This window comes from Lipotes vexillifer, unplaced genomic scaffold (assembly GCF_000442215.2).
Source record: "Lipotes vexillifer unplaced genomic scaffold, Lipotes_vexillifer_v1.1 scaffold610, whole genome shotgun sequence".
NCBI lineage: Eukaryota > Metazoa > Chordata > Mammalia > Artiodactyla > Lipotidae > Lipotes > Lipotes vexillifer.
In genome coordinates this window covers 1,195,259-1,208,461 of record NW_006796981.1, presented here as the reverse complement: position 1 = coordinate 1,208,461, position 13,203 = coordinate 1,195,259, and the positions used below count along the sequence as shown (strand labels likewise).

The 13,203-nt window shown below is 37.5% G+C and overlaps 1 protein-coding gene across 3 annotated transcripts in view; it reads left to right on the top strand.

The window, feature by feature from the left end:
• The window catches only part of MCM8 (minichromosome maintenance 8 homologous recombination repair factor), a 35,919-nt gene extending 25,333 nt beyond the window's left edge, over positions 1–10,586 (top strand). For 2 of the 3 annotated variants that reach the window (XM_007469127.1, XM_007469128.1), the window contains 6 exons: positions 1,047–1,242; positions 2,994–3,213; positions 3,502–3,711; positions 4,549–4,625; positions 8,969–9,158; positions 10,460–10,552. In XM_007469127.1, the coding sequence (XP_007469189.1) occupies positions 1,047–1,242; positions 2,994–3,213; positions 3,502–3,711; positions 4,549–4,625; positions 8,969–9,158; positions 10,460–10,552 (986 nt within the window). Of the gene's footprint in view, positions 1–1,046; positions 1,243–2,993; positions 3,214–3,501; positions 3,712–4,548; positions 4,626–8,968; positions 9,159–10,459 lie in introns of all 3 variants that reach the window. The other variant, XM_007469126.1, reaches the window with a different exon arrangement.
• Positions 10,587–13,203: the final 2,617 nt, after the last annotated feature.

Here is a 13,203-nt window from a genome sequence, read left to right as displayed (position 1 = left end):
AGCGGAGGAAAAATATTACAAGGTAATGTTAGAGGGCCTCCAGAAACCTGTGGTTTAGACGTAATACACCTGGCACATAAAATGTTTTATTGGGCTTCCCTGGTGGCGCAGTGGTTGAGAGTCCGCCTGCCGATGCAGGGGAAGCAGGTTCGTGCCCCGGTCCAGGAGGATCCCACGTGCTGTGGAGTGGCTGGGCCCGTGAGCCATGGCCGCTGAGCCTGCGTGTCTGGAGCCCGTGCTCCGCAACGGGAGCGGCCACAACAGTGAGAGGCCCGCGTAACAAAAAAAAAAAAAAAAAAAAAAAAGTTTTATCTAGGATGGACCTAGGTACAATCACACTAAGTGACATAAGTCAGACAGAGAAAGAGACTTATCGTATGATCACTTATAGGTGGAATCTAAAAACTGATACTCCTTACCGCCGCTCCTCCCCGTTCAGTGGTGGGTCTTCATATGATGTTTAAGAGGTTAAGTGTACAGTTAACTCTACAGTTGTACAGTCAACACCTGGCATTGCTGAGAACTGCACTCTAGACAGATTCTGACTTTAGAGGCTTTGTGTTCCTTCCCAAATCATGCTGTCCACTGTTCCCAAAGGACCCAGCTCAAATAGCGCCTTTTTCTTGAAACCTTTCCAGATTCTCCTTCCTCTTTTAACTCCACCCCACCCCCAGAAAATTCATATGATTATGCATATATATTATAGTTGTTAAAATATACTATCTTAAATGTATATATATCTTATCTGTTCAAATTTAAGCCTTTAAGCTTTTTGAGAGTCACTCTCATATCTTCATTTTTGTAACCCTCACCACATAGTGCCTTGCGCAAGGAAAATGCTAAATGACTAAATATTATATAACAGTTAAATAAGATAAATATTTGCTGTAAAACAAGCACAAAGTTTGTACTGTATGACATTTTATAATCTTAACTGTTGGAAACTAATGGAAATATGCTTTATTGTGGAATAATTTCTATCTTGTCAGGTTTGAAACTTGACGAAAGGAATATTTTTTGTCTGAATTATTTTACTGTGGTTGTAGGTATCTGTGGAATAGATGAATTTGATAAGATGGGGAATCAACATCAAGCCTTGTTAGAAGCCATGGAACAGCAATGTATTAGTCTCGCTAAGGCTGGCATAGTTTGCAGCCTTCCTGCAAGAACTTCCATTATTGCTGCTGCCAATCCAGTAGGAGGACACTACAATAAAGCCAAAACAGTTTCTGAGAATTTAAAGTAAGCCTCTTCAGATATTTATACTTTAATATATTGAATGCCTATAGATATGAAGAAGATAACAGGACATAAATGGAGAGTTCACAGAAGTTGCAAGTTTCCAATAAATGGACAAAAATGTATTAGAACACTGCATGTTAAAACAGTGAAGTGCTGGGACCTCCCTGGCAGTCAGTGGTTAAGACTCCACGCTCCCAATGTAGGGGGCACGGGTTCGATCCCTTATCAGGGAACTAAGATCCTGCATGCCACATGGCAAGCCCAAAATAAAAAAAAAAGAATAAAACAATAAAGTGCTATTGACATCTACCAGATGGGCAGATATTTTAAATATTAATCATTATTGGCAATGAGGTGGCGAAATGGGTTCTCACATACATAGTTAAGCATTTTGAAGGACAGCTTGACATGTTTATCACTATTTTAAATATATTCTGTTTGTTCCAGCCAATTCTTTTAGGAATTATACTCACAGAAATAGGCACAAGAGTGCACAAAGATATGTTGACAGGGTGGGTCTTACAGCATTGTTTATCACTGCCAAAGATTAGAAATAACTTGAAGTGCCCTCATCGGTAGGGAAGTGCTTGAACTATATAATAAGACTGTACTGTGGAAAGTAGCAATTAGGGGAATGAAGGTAGCTTTGTATGTACTGTGATAGGGGAACATGTCTGTGCTTTATGGTTAAGTGACAGGAGCACATTACACACTTATCTGTATATGTGGATCCCACTTTTTTCCAAAACCAGTGTTTATATCTGGGTGTGTGTATGCTTTCTCTTCTAATTTGTTCTGTACAGGTTGGACAAAATGTATGGGGAGGGGAAAATAGCCTCAAGTGATGCATAAGTGAGAAAAAGACAAAAAGATGCCTCAATTGAAAAATTGGAACTTTAAATTCTAGTGGGAAACAAAAAGCTAATTTTCTGATATTTAATAATAAATACTTTTATTGTAGGAATGGTACATAGTAAAAAACACAATTGTACTTTGAGATCCTGGGTATTTCTGTACTACCACCAAAAAAGCCATCTGTTAGTGTTTCTTAATAAAATGACAAAGTCCTGTAATTGGAAAGATCAGAAAGACCTTATTGAGCAAGGATCCAGGGAACTTGGATTCTGGTTTTTAGTGGTACCACTAGGATGTTGGTCCAATTCTTTAACCTCTCTGGATTTCAGTTTGTTGGTCTCAAATAAAGGAGTTATCTGGTTGGTAAATTTAGAAATGACTAAGTAAAACACAGCAATTTTACTGTAATGATTAACAGACATATAAATGCCCCTTTAAGAAAAGTGGTATTTTTGCTTCTAAATGGGCATAGGTACTTTGAGAGACTCAATGTTTTGGTGAGATAGGAAATATAAAAGATTAAGAACCACTCATCCAGATAACTTTCGATGTATCATGTAGCATTCTAGCTTACCAGTTCAATGATCCTAAATCATAGGGAGTGACATAGAACATAGAGAAGAATTTAGTGGTTTTGCTGGTGTGAGAAAATACTGCTTCCTCAACATACCGATATAGGTACATATAAGGCTGTGCACACGTGACCTGGTGTGTCTCTGGAGTTGGTGGGTATATTGAATCCAGAAGCTATTGCTTGTTTCTTTAACCTAAAGCTTCATTTTCTTTTTTTAAGTTCTACCTGGAACTTGATTAGTAAGCAAGTGAGTAAACAGTTTTCTAGGTTTTCTGTTTGTTTTAATTCTGATCACTGTTTCTTCTTTCTTTCACACCTTTAGAATGGGGAGTGCCCTACTATCCAGATTTGATTTAGTCTTTATCCTGTTAGACACCCCAAATGAGGATCATGATCATTTACTTTCTGAACATGTGATTGCAATAAGGGCTGGAAAGCAGAGAGCTGTTAGCAGTGCCACAGTAGCTCGTATGAATAGTCAAGATTCAAATACTTCTATACTTGAAGTGGTTTCTGATAAACCACTATCAGAAAGACTAAAGGTATGTTTCTTCTCCTTAATCATTCAGTTCAGTTTTGTTTGAATGTCAGAGTTCAGTGTGTTGCTTGTTGTAGAGCAGTAGTATGTAAACTTTCATAGCAAATACCTTTTATATTATAATACTAGAGTTTATATAAAGTTCAGTTGAAATAATCTGAGTCAGCTAGACTGAGAGCTAGAGCTACAGTGTTTGGCTTATTTGATCTATTTATCTAAACAAGTTATTTTAGCAGAAAGATTTTATTTGCTACTTATCCTTGTAATCTTGGGCCTTTTTATCATGCTTTAGGTGGTTCCTGGAGAAACAATAGATCCAATTCCCCACCAGCTATTGAGAAAGTACATTGGTTATGCTCGGCAGTATGTCTCTCCAAGGCTATCCACAGAAGCTACTCAAATTCTTCAGGATTTTTACCTTGAGCTCCGGAAACAGAGCCAGCGTTTAAATAGCTCACCAATCACTACTAGGCAGCTGGAATCTTTGATTCGTCTAACAGAGGTTCGTTGATTTTAAGTTCACATTCTTTTGGCTTAAAAAGGGAGTAGAGGGTAATAAGATTTCTCTCAATTTTCTGTGTAATGATTTGCTTTTCTTCCTACTGAGAGACATTAGAAATGGGTGGGCACATTTTTTTAAAAGGGTTGTCATATACTTAGCAATCAAAGTTTAACCACTTTTTTCGAAGCAGGACCAGTTACTTATGCAATGGGTTTTTTTTTCCTTTAATGACACTTAGGAGACTCTTGAAGTTTGAACATTGCTTAGGTTAACTAAGGATTTGGGGATTCAAAAGTGAGCATATGGGAACATGGAATGTGTCAAATATCTTAGTAGTATTTGATTTTATATACAACAGGTCTGTAAGTGCCTGTTTTTCTAACGGCAGTAACATCTATTCACAATTATGGAATGCTAAGAGAACTCTGGCAGTTAAAATTAGCTGGATCAGAGTTTGAGCTTTTTTGCTCCTAGAATCTGATTAACTCATCTTTGTTGTTTTAACAGATTAGTTAGGCATGATTTCCTGAAAGTACAAGGCAAGTCTATTTCATAATCAAATCTTCTAGAATGAGCATTCAGAAAGATGTTCAAAAAATTTTTATCTACTAAAATCTATTTTAGTAGAACAGTAGATTTTAAAATGAGTGATAATTTTCATACTCAAGTTTTCAGATAATTTTTTTAAATTGTGACTTTTCATACTACAGCCCCTCTTCCCAAAAATGTTTTGTGTTAAATGAATAAATGAAATAAACTTAGACATACTATACCTGCTCAATCAATGTTAAATATATTTATCTTTTGTTATCTGAAGATGGTTGTTTTCTTTCAAAGGCACGAGCAAGGTTGGAATTGAGAGAGGAAGCAACCAAAGAAGATGCTGAGGACATAGTTGAAATTATGAAATATAGGTAAGATTACATTTTAAATGCTGTTTTAAGTGAAATACCAGTCATCTTTCCATCTCAAATTACATATTTAACTGGGGCAAGCAATATTATTTTTATTTAGCCCATTTGATCACTTATTTTTCTCGGAACAAATTGTACTTTACTGGTTTAAAATATTCCTGTGTAAATAATCTTTACATTATTCAAAAAGGTTTTTTTGAATGGGTAATACATTCACATAGTTCTAAAATCAATTCAAAAACATACTTTGAGAAGGCTTGCCTCCATCCTGTTTACCATCCACCCTTCCTCTTTACCAGGACACCCATTACTTTCTTGTAAATAGCATATAACTTACTCTGTTCTGTACCTTTTTTTTTCAATTGAGATATAATTGACATATACCATTATTAGTTTCAGGTGTAAAACATAATGATTTTATATATGTATGTGATATACGTATATCAAAATGATCACAGAAAGTCTAGGTAACATTCATCACTGCACAGTTACAATTTATTTTCTTGTGATGACGACTTTCAAGATCTCCTCTCTGGAGACTTCCCTGGTAGTCCAGTGCTTAAGACTGAGCTGCCAATGCAGGGGGCGCATGTTCCATCCCTGGTCAGGGAACTAAGATCCCACATGTTGCATGGTGTGGCTAAAAAAAAGAATTGACAGCTTATAATTTTTTATTGCTGGCCCCAGAGTAACTAACTGCCTCATAATGAATAAAATTATTAACAATTAATGACTACCAACCCTTTCAACCAATTCCCTCTATATCTTAATATCTTACTGGTTTAGCATCACACAGCACTTGAACCATCAATTTTTTCTCTTTTACGTGACTCACTACTAAGGTTCGAGGGGTCTTGTAGGTGAAAATTTTACCAGGCTGGCTTCATTGTGCTGGAGACCCTCCAGTTGATCATTTATAAGCAAACAGATAGGAATTACTAGACTTTCTCATACAACATGCTGCCAGGGCTCAGTGTACCCAGCATATGAAGTAAAGGAATGGCCACAAAAACCAGCTGCCTGCCTGACTTCTAGTAGGTCTAACTTCCTGGGAGACGAGACCAATAAGAAACTGAGAGTCCTAATAGAGATCCTTTTTTCACTAGGAAAGTAAGTCACTGAACCCAACCAAAATTCTAGAAATCTTGGATTCTAAAATTTTTTCCTAATTGAAAACAAGCACCAACAACAGGGACTTCCCCTTTAATGACAAGAAGCTGCCTCTTTGCTCACAATCTTGAGTATGTGTATCTTTCTCTTTCTGTGCATGTACCCTTAAGTGCTTCACCTTTGGGAGTGGAGCCAAGATTGCCACTCCTGGTTTTCTTTTCTTTTTAATGCTCTCTCGCCCTTTCTTTGGGTTTTCTGGTGCCTGGCTCTACTGAAGAGTGTCAGTGTGCTTCTACTTCATAGACTGTTGGCAGTCAAACAAATCAAGGATCAGACTACCCCAGCCACTCACCTGCACCTGTAGCATTTGTTTTTTGAGGCTTTACCCTTTGTCACTTTCCCAAGGCCTCAGACCCCTCAGACCCCAGATTGCCTCAAGCAGCCAATCTGGTGTTTCTCTACAATAAATCCACAGGTCTGTGGACAACATGGATTAGTTCTCATATCTGAGCATTATACTTAAGCAAGGTATATTATGTTCTAATTGCCTTTTCAATAAAAATACTACAGTGCTCGTTTATGAATAGTTCTGCATGTCTGAATACTCATGTCAGACAGTATTTACATGTGCTTTTCCTTGTAGAACCTGTATTTGTTTCTACTTCTCAAAGTTGCCTTGCTCATAAAACTGAATTAGCGTCAGGCTGTCAGTTTTCTTCAGGATTCCTGAAAAAAGAGTTCTCATTATTAAGTGTAAATAGCACCCACATGAGATTTCCAGTTTGTTTCCCTGAATTGACTGTTTATTAACTTTTATAAAAATTTTCAGGGAAAAAAGAGGCTAGTTTGATTCCAAATGATTGGAGTTACCTGGCATTATTTCCATGGTAGAGATCAAGACCCAGTTAAACACGTTGAGACCAGATCGTGAATTATCTGCTTTGTGATACTTAACATGCTTTCTGTTCTCAGTCTAAACTCTGAGAGAAGGGACCTTATCTGTTGCATTTACCATGTACTCCCAGGGCCCAGACTGATGCCTAGCACACAGTAGGCCCTCAGTAAATGTACTGCATTAATGGTAAGGTTGATCTTAGTAATCATTTTTCATTCATTAAATCTTCCATCTGAGAGTTTCTTTTGTTTTTGTTTTGTTTTTTGGCTGCACTGTGTAGCATGTGGGATCTTAGTTCCCTGACCAGGGATGGAACATGTGCCCCCTGCAGTGGAAGCATAGAGTCTTAACCCCGAGACCACCAGGGAAGTCCCCATTTCAGAGTTTCTGTCTCCTCAACTTTTGAATGTTTGCCCTTAACGTGATTTGGAACCTGTAAAATTACACTTTAACTGGGAAGCAGAAGCCTAAATAAGAAAAATCTAAACTGTGACAATACATCACAATTATCAGAGCACATAGCTATGAAAACATATTTATGGGCAACAGTTCACATAAGCTTTCTCTTAAAATTGGAAATAAACTAGGAAGCAGAAGAGAACAGAGCCACCTTCAAAGGTTAAGAGATCATTGTGAGAGTTTTTTCTATTTAAGGAAAGTAACTCATATTTTACATACTTTTCTTCAAATCACAGATATGCCACTCATTAGCTGTGTAACTTTGGCAAGTCACTTAACCTTCCAAGACTTTGTTTCTTCATCTATAAAATGGGAATAAGCATAGTCCCTAAGTCGTAGGGTTGCTGGAAGGACTAAGTAGGATAGCACATGGTAAATAAATATAATTAAGGTAAATATTAGCTATTAACATAGTATCCTAAAGCATTTGTGATAACTGTTTTATGAGAAATAAGTATATGGTAAATTATATGGTAAAGTAGTTAATCATAAATAAGATTATACTATATAGGGGAAACACACATTCATCAAATTGTTTTATCAATTATTACAATCTTGGATGACTCATATTCCTATTTGTACAGTTCATTCTCTTTCATGTGGGCTCCTATCTATTCAGGGAACAAAATGAAGCTGTGTTTTTAGTAACCCTTTAAATTCATTCCTGTGAGCTCCTTAAAGGCAGGGATGGCACCTATTTTGTTCACCACGATAAGCCTACTGCCTCGGAAGTGACCAATTTATATTTGATTAATTAATTCCTGATTAAATAACATCTTTGCCTATGATCCTGGCTTTGAGACTACATATGTCTCATTTATAGGCAGAGAATTCAGGCAGGGAATCAGCAACAGGGCTGGCTAATTGTATGTCTAACTAGTACTTTCAGACTTCTGGCTAAAATTTACTGTCAAGTACCTATTTCTTTCCTTGATGATACTGTGAAGATAGGAGGAAAGCAGCAGAGAGCTGGAGTAATAGGCATATCCTTTAATATCTATCATTACTGCAACTCAGCAGAACCTTTCTAGTTCATTATCCAGAGTATTTTTCAACACCTTTTATTTGCCAGATGCTGCACTAGGAGCTGGAACACATCTTTACCAAGTGAAGCCTAAATTTAGTATGTTTAGAATTTCTTTTTTCATGAATGAAAAAGAATGTTCCAGGGCTTCCCTGGTGGCGCAGTGGTTGAGAGTCCTCCTGGCGATGCAGGGGACATGGGTTCATGCCCCAGTCCGGGAGTATCCCACATGCCGCAGAGCGGCTGGGCCCATGAGCCTGTGCGTCCGGAGCCTGTGCTCCGCAACGGGAGAAGCCACAGCAGTGAGAGGCCCACATACCACAAAAAATATAAATAAATAAATAAATAATGTGCCAGGTATTTATATTGTAGCCTATCAACTTTGTATTTTTATGCATTTCTCTTTGCAAATATAGGGAGTTTCTTAAAAGTGGTAACTGTCCAAAATATTTTTATCCCCAAACTGTTCATACATAGTGAATTACACAGTGGCCACTCAATAAATATACGTGTTTAAATCTTTGGTACGTGAGCCTCAGGGCTACTTCCACAATTTCTTTTTTTTTTTTTTTGCGGTACGCGGGCCTCTCACTGTTGTGCCTTTCCCGTTGCGGAGCACAGGCTCCGGACACGCAGGCTCGGCAGCCATGGCTCACGGGCCCAGCCGCTCTGCGGCATGTGGGATCTTCCCGGACCGGGGCACGAACCCGTGTCCCTTGCATCAGCAGACGAACTCTCAACCACTGCGCCACCAGGGAAGCCCCACATTTTTCTTCTTATAACCTGGAGGCCTGGGACAAAAATTTCTTTAGCTGTGCCACACTGGGTAACTTTGTTTTTCTTCCCTCCCATAAGCATGTTAGGAACTTACTCTGATGAATTTGGGAAACTAGATTTTGAACGATCCCAGCATGGTTCTGGAATGAGCAACAGGTCAACAGCAAAAAGATTTATTTCCTCTCTCAACAACATTGCTGAAAGAACTTACAATAATTTATTTCAATTTCATCAACTTCGGCAGATTGCCAAAGAGCTAAACATTCAGGTATGATAAACCAAATAATTAGTAAATCTTTTTATAATAATTTCAGGAGGGCTTTATTAATATAGTAGAATATTTTAATATCAAAAGATTTGGATTAAAAGAACAGAATAGGTGTTTTTGGAGTACTTAAAAATACAGGCTTGTTTTCTTTAAGATATAAAATTAGCTGCTCAGAGCTTTAAAAAGAGTTTTTATCTAAAATTCATACCTACTAAAGAGTTTTCAACATCTTGGTAGGGGAAAACATCATAGCAAGACTCAGTTTCCATGTTATTCTGACAGCCCTGTGGGCAAGTCATCCTTATAAATCGTTGAACCTCAGTTTTCTCATTTGTTAAATGGACATGATTCCACCTGCTCTACCTACTTAAAAGTTTTAGTGAAAATAGGTGTAATAGCACTTTAAACACGTAAAACAGTTTATACAGAAAATTGCTCACTCAATTTCAAAAGTTAGTCTAATTTTTGTTTTGAAGCTAAACTAAAACAAATATAAAAGATTCTCTGCAAACTGGGGTTATTTATTTATTTATTTTTAAACGCACAGCCTGTAATCCTTTTTTTTTTTTTTAAGAAGATGTTGGGGGGCTTCCCTGGTGGCGCAGTGGTTGAGGGTCCGCCTGCCGATGCAGGGGACACGGATTCGTGCCCCGGTCCGGGAAGATCCCACATGCTGCGGAATGGCTGGGCCCGTGAGCCATGGCCACTGAGCCTGCACGTCTGGAGCCTGTGCTCCTCAACGGGAGAGGCCACAACAGTGAGAGGCCCGCATACCGCAAAAAAAAAAAAAAAAAAAGAAGATGTTGGGGGTAGGAGTTTATTAATTAATTAATTTATTTTTGCTGTGTTGGGTCTTCGTTTCTGTGCAAGGGCTTTCTCTAGTTGTGGCAAGCAGGGGCCACTCTTCATCGCAGTGCGCGGGCCTCTCACTATCGTGGCCTCTCTTGTTGCGGAGCATAGGCTCCAGACGTGCAGGCTCAGTAGTTGCAGCGCACGGGCCTAGTTGCTCCGCAACATGTGGGATCCTCCCAGATCAGGGCTCAAACCCGTGTCCCCTGCATTAGCAGGCAGATTCTTAACCACTGTGCCACCAGGGAAGCCCCACTGGAGTTATTTTTGACTAGCTAGGCATTATAGAATCCAAGGTTTATATGTAGGTAGTTTTTTCTGTAAGAAGTACAGATAATTTTATTTGCATAAGAAACTTGACAATTGTATATTACTGTTTGAGAGATTCGTTTTAAAAATCATATTTTTGTATATTACTTAATGAGCTAATAACTCTTGATATTTTCTTCCAGGTAGCTGATTTCGAAAGTTTTATTGGATCACTAAATGACCAAGGTTACCTCTTGAAAAAAGGCCCAAAGGTTTACCAGCTTCAAACTATGTAAAAGAGCTACCAAGCCAGGCCCTCCTGGGTTTATTATGAAGAATATGCACCCAAAAAAAAAAAAAAAAAAAATGTTATCTGAAAAATGACATCCCAAAAGTAATGTAATAGGAAAAGAGTGTTGAACTAATTTAAGAAGTGATAAAGTCATGTGTTAATTTTTTAGTTCTCCAAAAGGCTAAAAATAAGTTGTTTATATTTTATCTAAATGATATAATTAGAAATTATTTATAGTTTTATTTTTGACCTGTCTTTCATTCTTATAAATATTTCATAGTTTTGCATATCACATGTGCATCTGGGTAAGCATTTACAGAGTTACATTTAAATGTTTAAATAGTTCTGACACACAAAATTGAATATCTTTTAGAAATAAATTGGAACCAACTTTCAATTCCCAAAAAATTTGGAAATTTTTTTTTTTTTTTTTTTTTTTTTTTTGCGGTACGCGGGCCTCTCACTGTTGTGGCCTCTCCCGTTGCGGAGCACAGGCTCCGGACGCGCAGGCTCAGCAGCCATGGCTCACGGGCCCAGCTGCTCCGCGGCATATGGGATCTTCCCGGACCGGGGCACAAACTCATGTCCTTTGCATCGACAGGTGGACTCTCAACCACTGCACCACCAGGGAAGCCCATAATTTGGAAATTTTTATATTGACTTTTTTTGGACTTTGGTTTATAGCATTATATGTCTCATGTATACAATATTACAATTAGACTTCTGTATATACTACTGCAAGCTCACCAAAAGTCTAGTTTCCATCCATATATTGACATACTAAGCTTAACATCTTAGCTACTGAAAAAAATTTTAAATAAATAGCTGTGTGAGACTAATATTTTTTTGAAAGAATATTTTATTTATTTATTTATTTATATATTTTTTTTTAATTGTTTTTTTTTGGCCATGCTGTGCATCTTGCGGGATCTTAGTTCCCCTACCAGGGATCAAACTCATGCCCCCTGCAGTGGAAGCGTGGAGTCTTAATCACTGACCACTGGACTGCCAGGGATGTCTGTTGTGCAAGACTAATATTAAAACCTAGCAGCGTCTGTTCCACTCTTCCACATGCCCTATTTTTCTGTTCAGTCTCAACTGTTCTCACATTTACCTCCATTTTTCTAAAGGACACGCTAGTAATGCTAATTCTTTTTTTTTTTAATTGAAGTATAGCTGTTTTACAATATTGTGTTAATTTCAGGTGTACAGCAAAGTGATTCGGTTATACATATATATGTATATATTCTTTTTTTATTATTATGTTCTTTTTTTTCTATTCTTTTACATTATAGTATATTATAAGATATGAATGTGGTTCCCTGTGCTATACAGTAAATTCTTGTTATCTATTTATAGTAATGCTCATTCTTGAGTTTTCAGTTTCAAAAATTATATTGACTTTTTACCTTAGAAGATAAGAATGTGGTTCTCTTAAATCTTTCTACATACATACATAAATACATACATACACACTTCCCCATTTCTTTCCAATTTAGTTATATATCATAATTTTTAGTTAAATCTGTATTTGGCTTTAATCTTATTATGACTGTTGAATATATTCATCTCCTTTCTTGTACAAATTTTGTTTTCCTTAGAATTAATAATTTGTTTTTCAACCACTTAGCTTTGACCCCAAGACTCCACTGTAAGTCTGAATCTCCTCTCAGAATACGCAGACAAAGCAAATAGTCTATTTTAACTTCTTGGAGACATCTCTTCTGGAGTTCTCCAGCCTTTTCCATTCTGAACTACACTTCTGTTATCATGAGATGTCTCATTTTCTCTCCCATTTCCTGGCTCCTATGTCTTTCTCTTTCTTGTTTTTCTCCTTTATTTTGGTGGAATCCATTTTCTTGTAGCTTCCTGAGGAAGATTTTATAAGGCACATTCTATCCTTAGTCATGGATTGATAGTTTGGGCATAGAATTTTAGTTTGGAAATCATTTTCTCTCAGAATTCTAGATATGACTCTGTTGCTTTTAGTTTTCAGTTTTGCTGTTTGGAAATCCAAAGCCATTCTGATTTTGATTCTTGGTATGTGACCTTTACTTTCTCTGACAGGTTATTTGTACCTTCCCTTTTCCATGGTGTTCTGAAATTTTATAGTGTTTAAAAACTCTATGCTGCTGGTTTCTTATGCCAAAAATGTTGGAGTTATCTTAACTCTCTCTCTTATCCCCTAATCAGTCCATCAACAAATCCTGTCAGCACTATCTTCAAAATGCCTGAAATCTGATTACTTTTCATTACTTCCAGTTCCACTATTCTGGCCCAAGCCATCATCTGTTGTTCAGCTTCATAAGGACAAGGACTTTGCTTTATTCACCCCTACTGCCCTAGCATGTAAAACAGATTTTGACCACATACCCCTATGAGGTAAACAAACACACATGAAGTGGGTGATTATACCACTTATAAATGAGGACACAGAGTGATACAGAACTTAATCAGAGTGGTTAAGCAACTTGATTTAAGAATATAGAAAAAGAATAAGAGAATAAAAGAGAAAGGAGTTTCTAGTTACAAGAAGGAGGCATTCTCCCCTGTTTCTGGGAAGTTGCTCAAAAGCAATGAGGAAACTGAAGAACAAAAATATATAGTCCAGGGCTTCCCCGGTGGCGCAGTGGTTGAGAGTCCGCCTGCCGATGC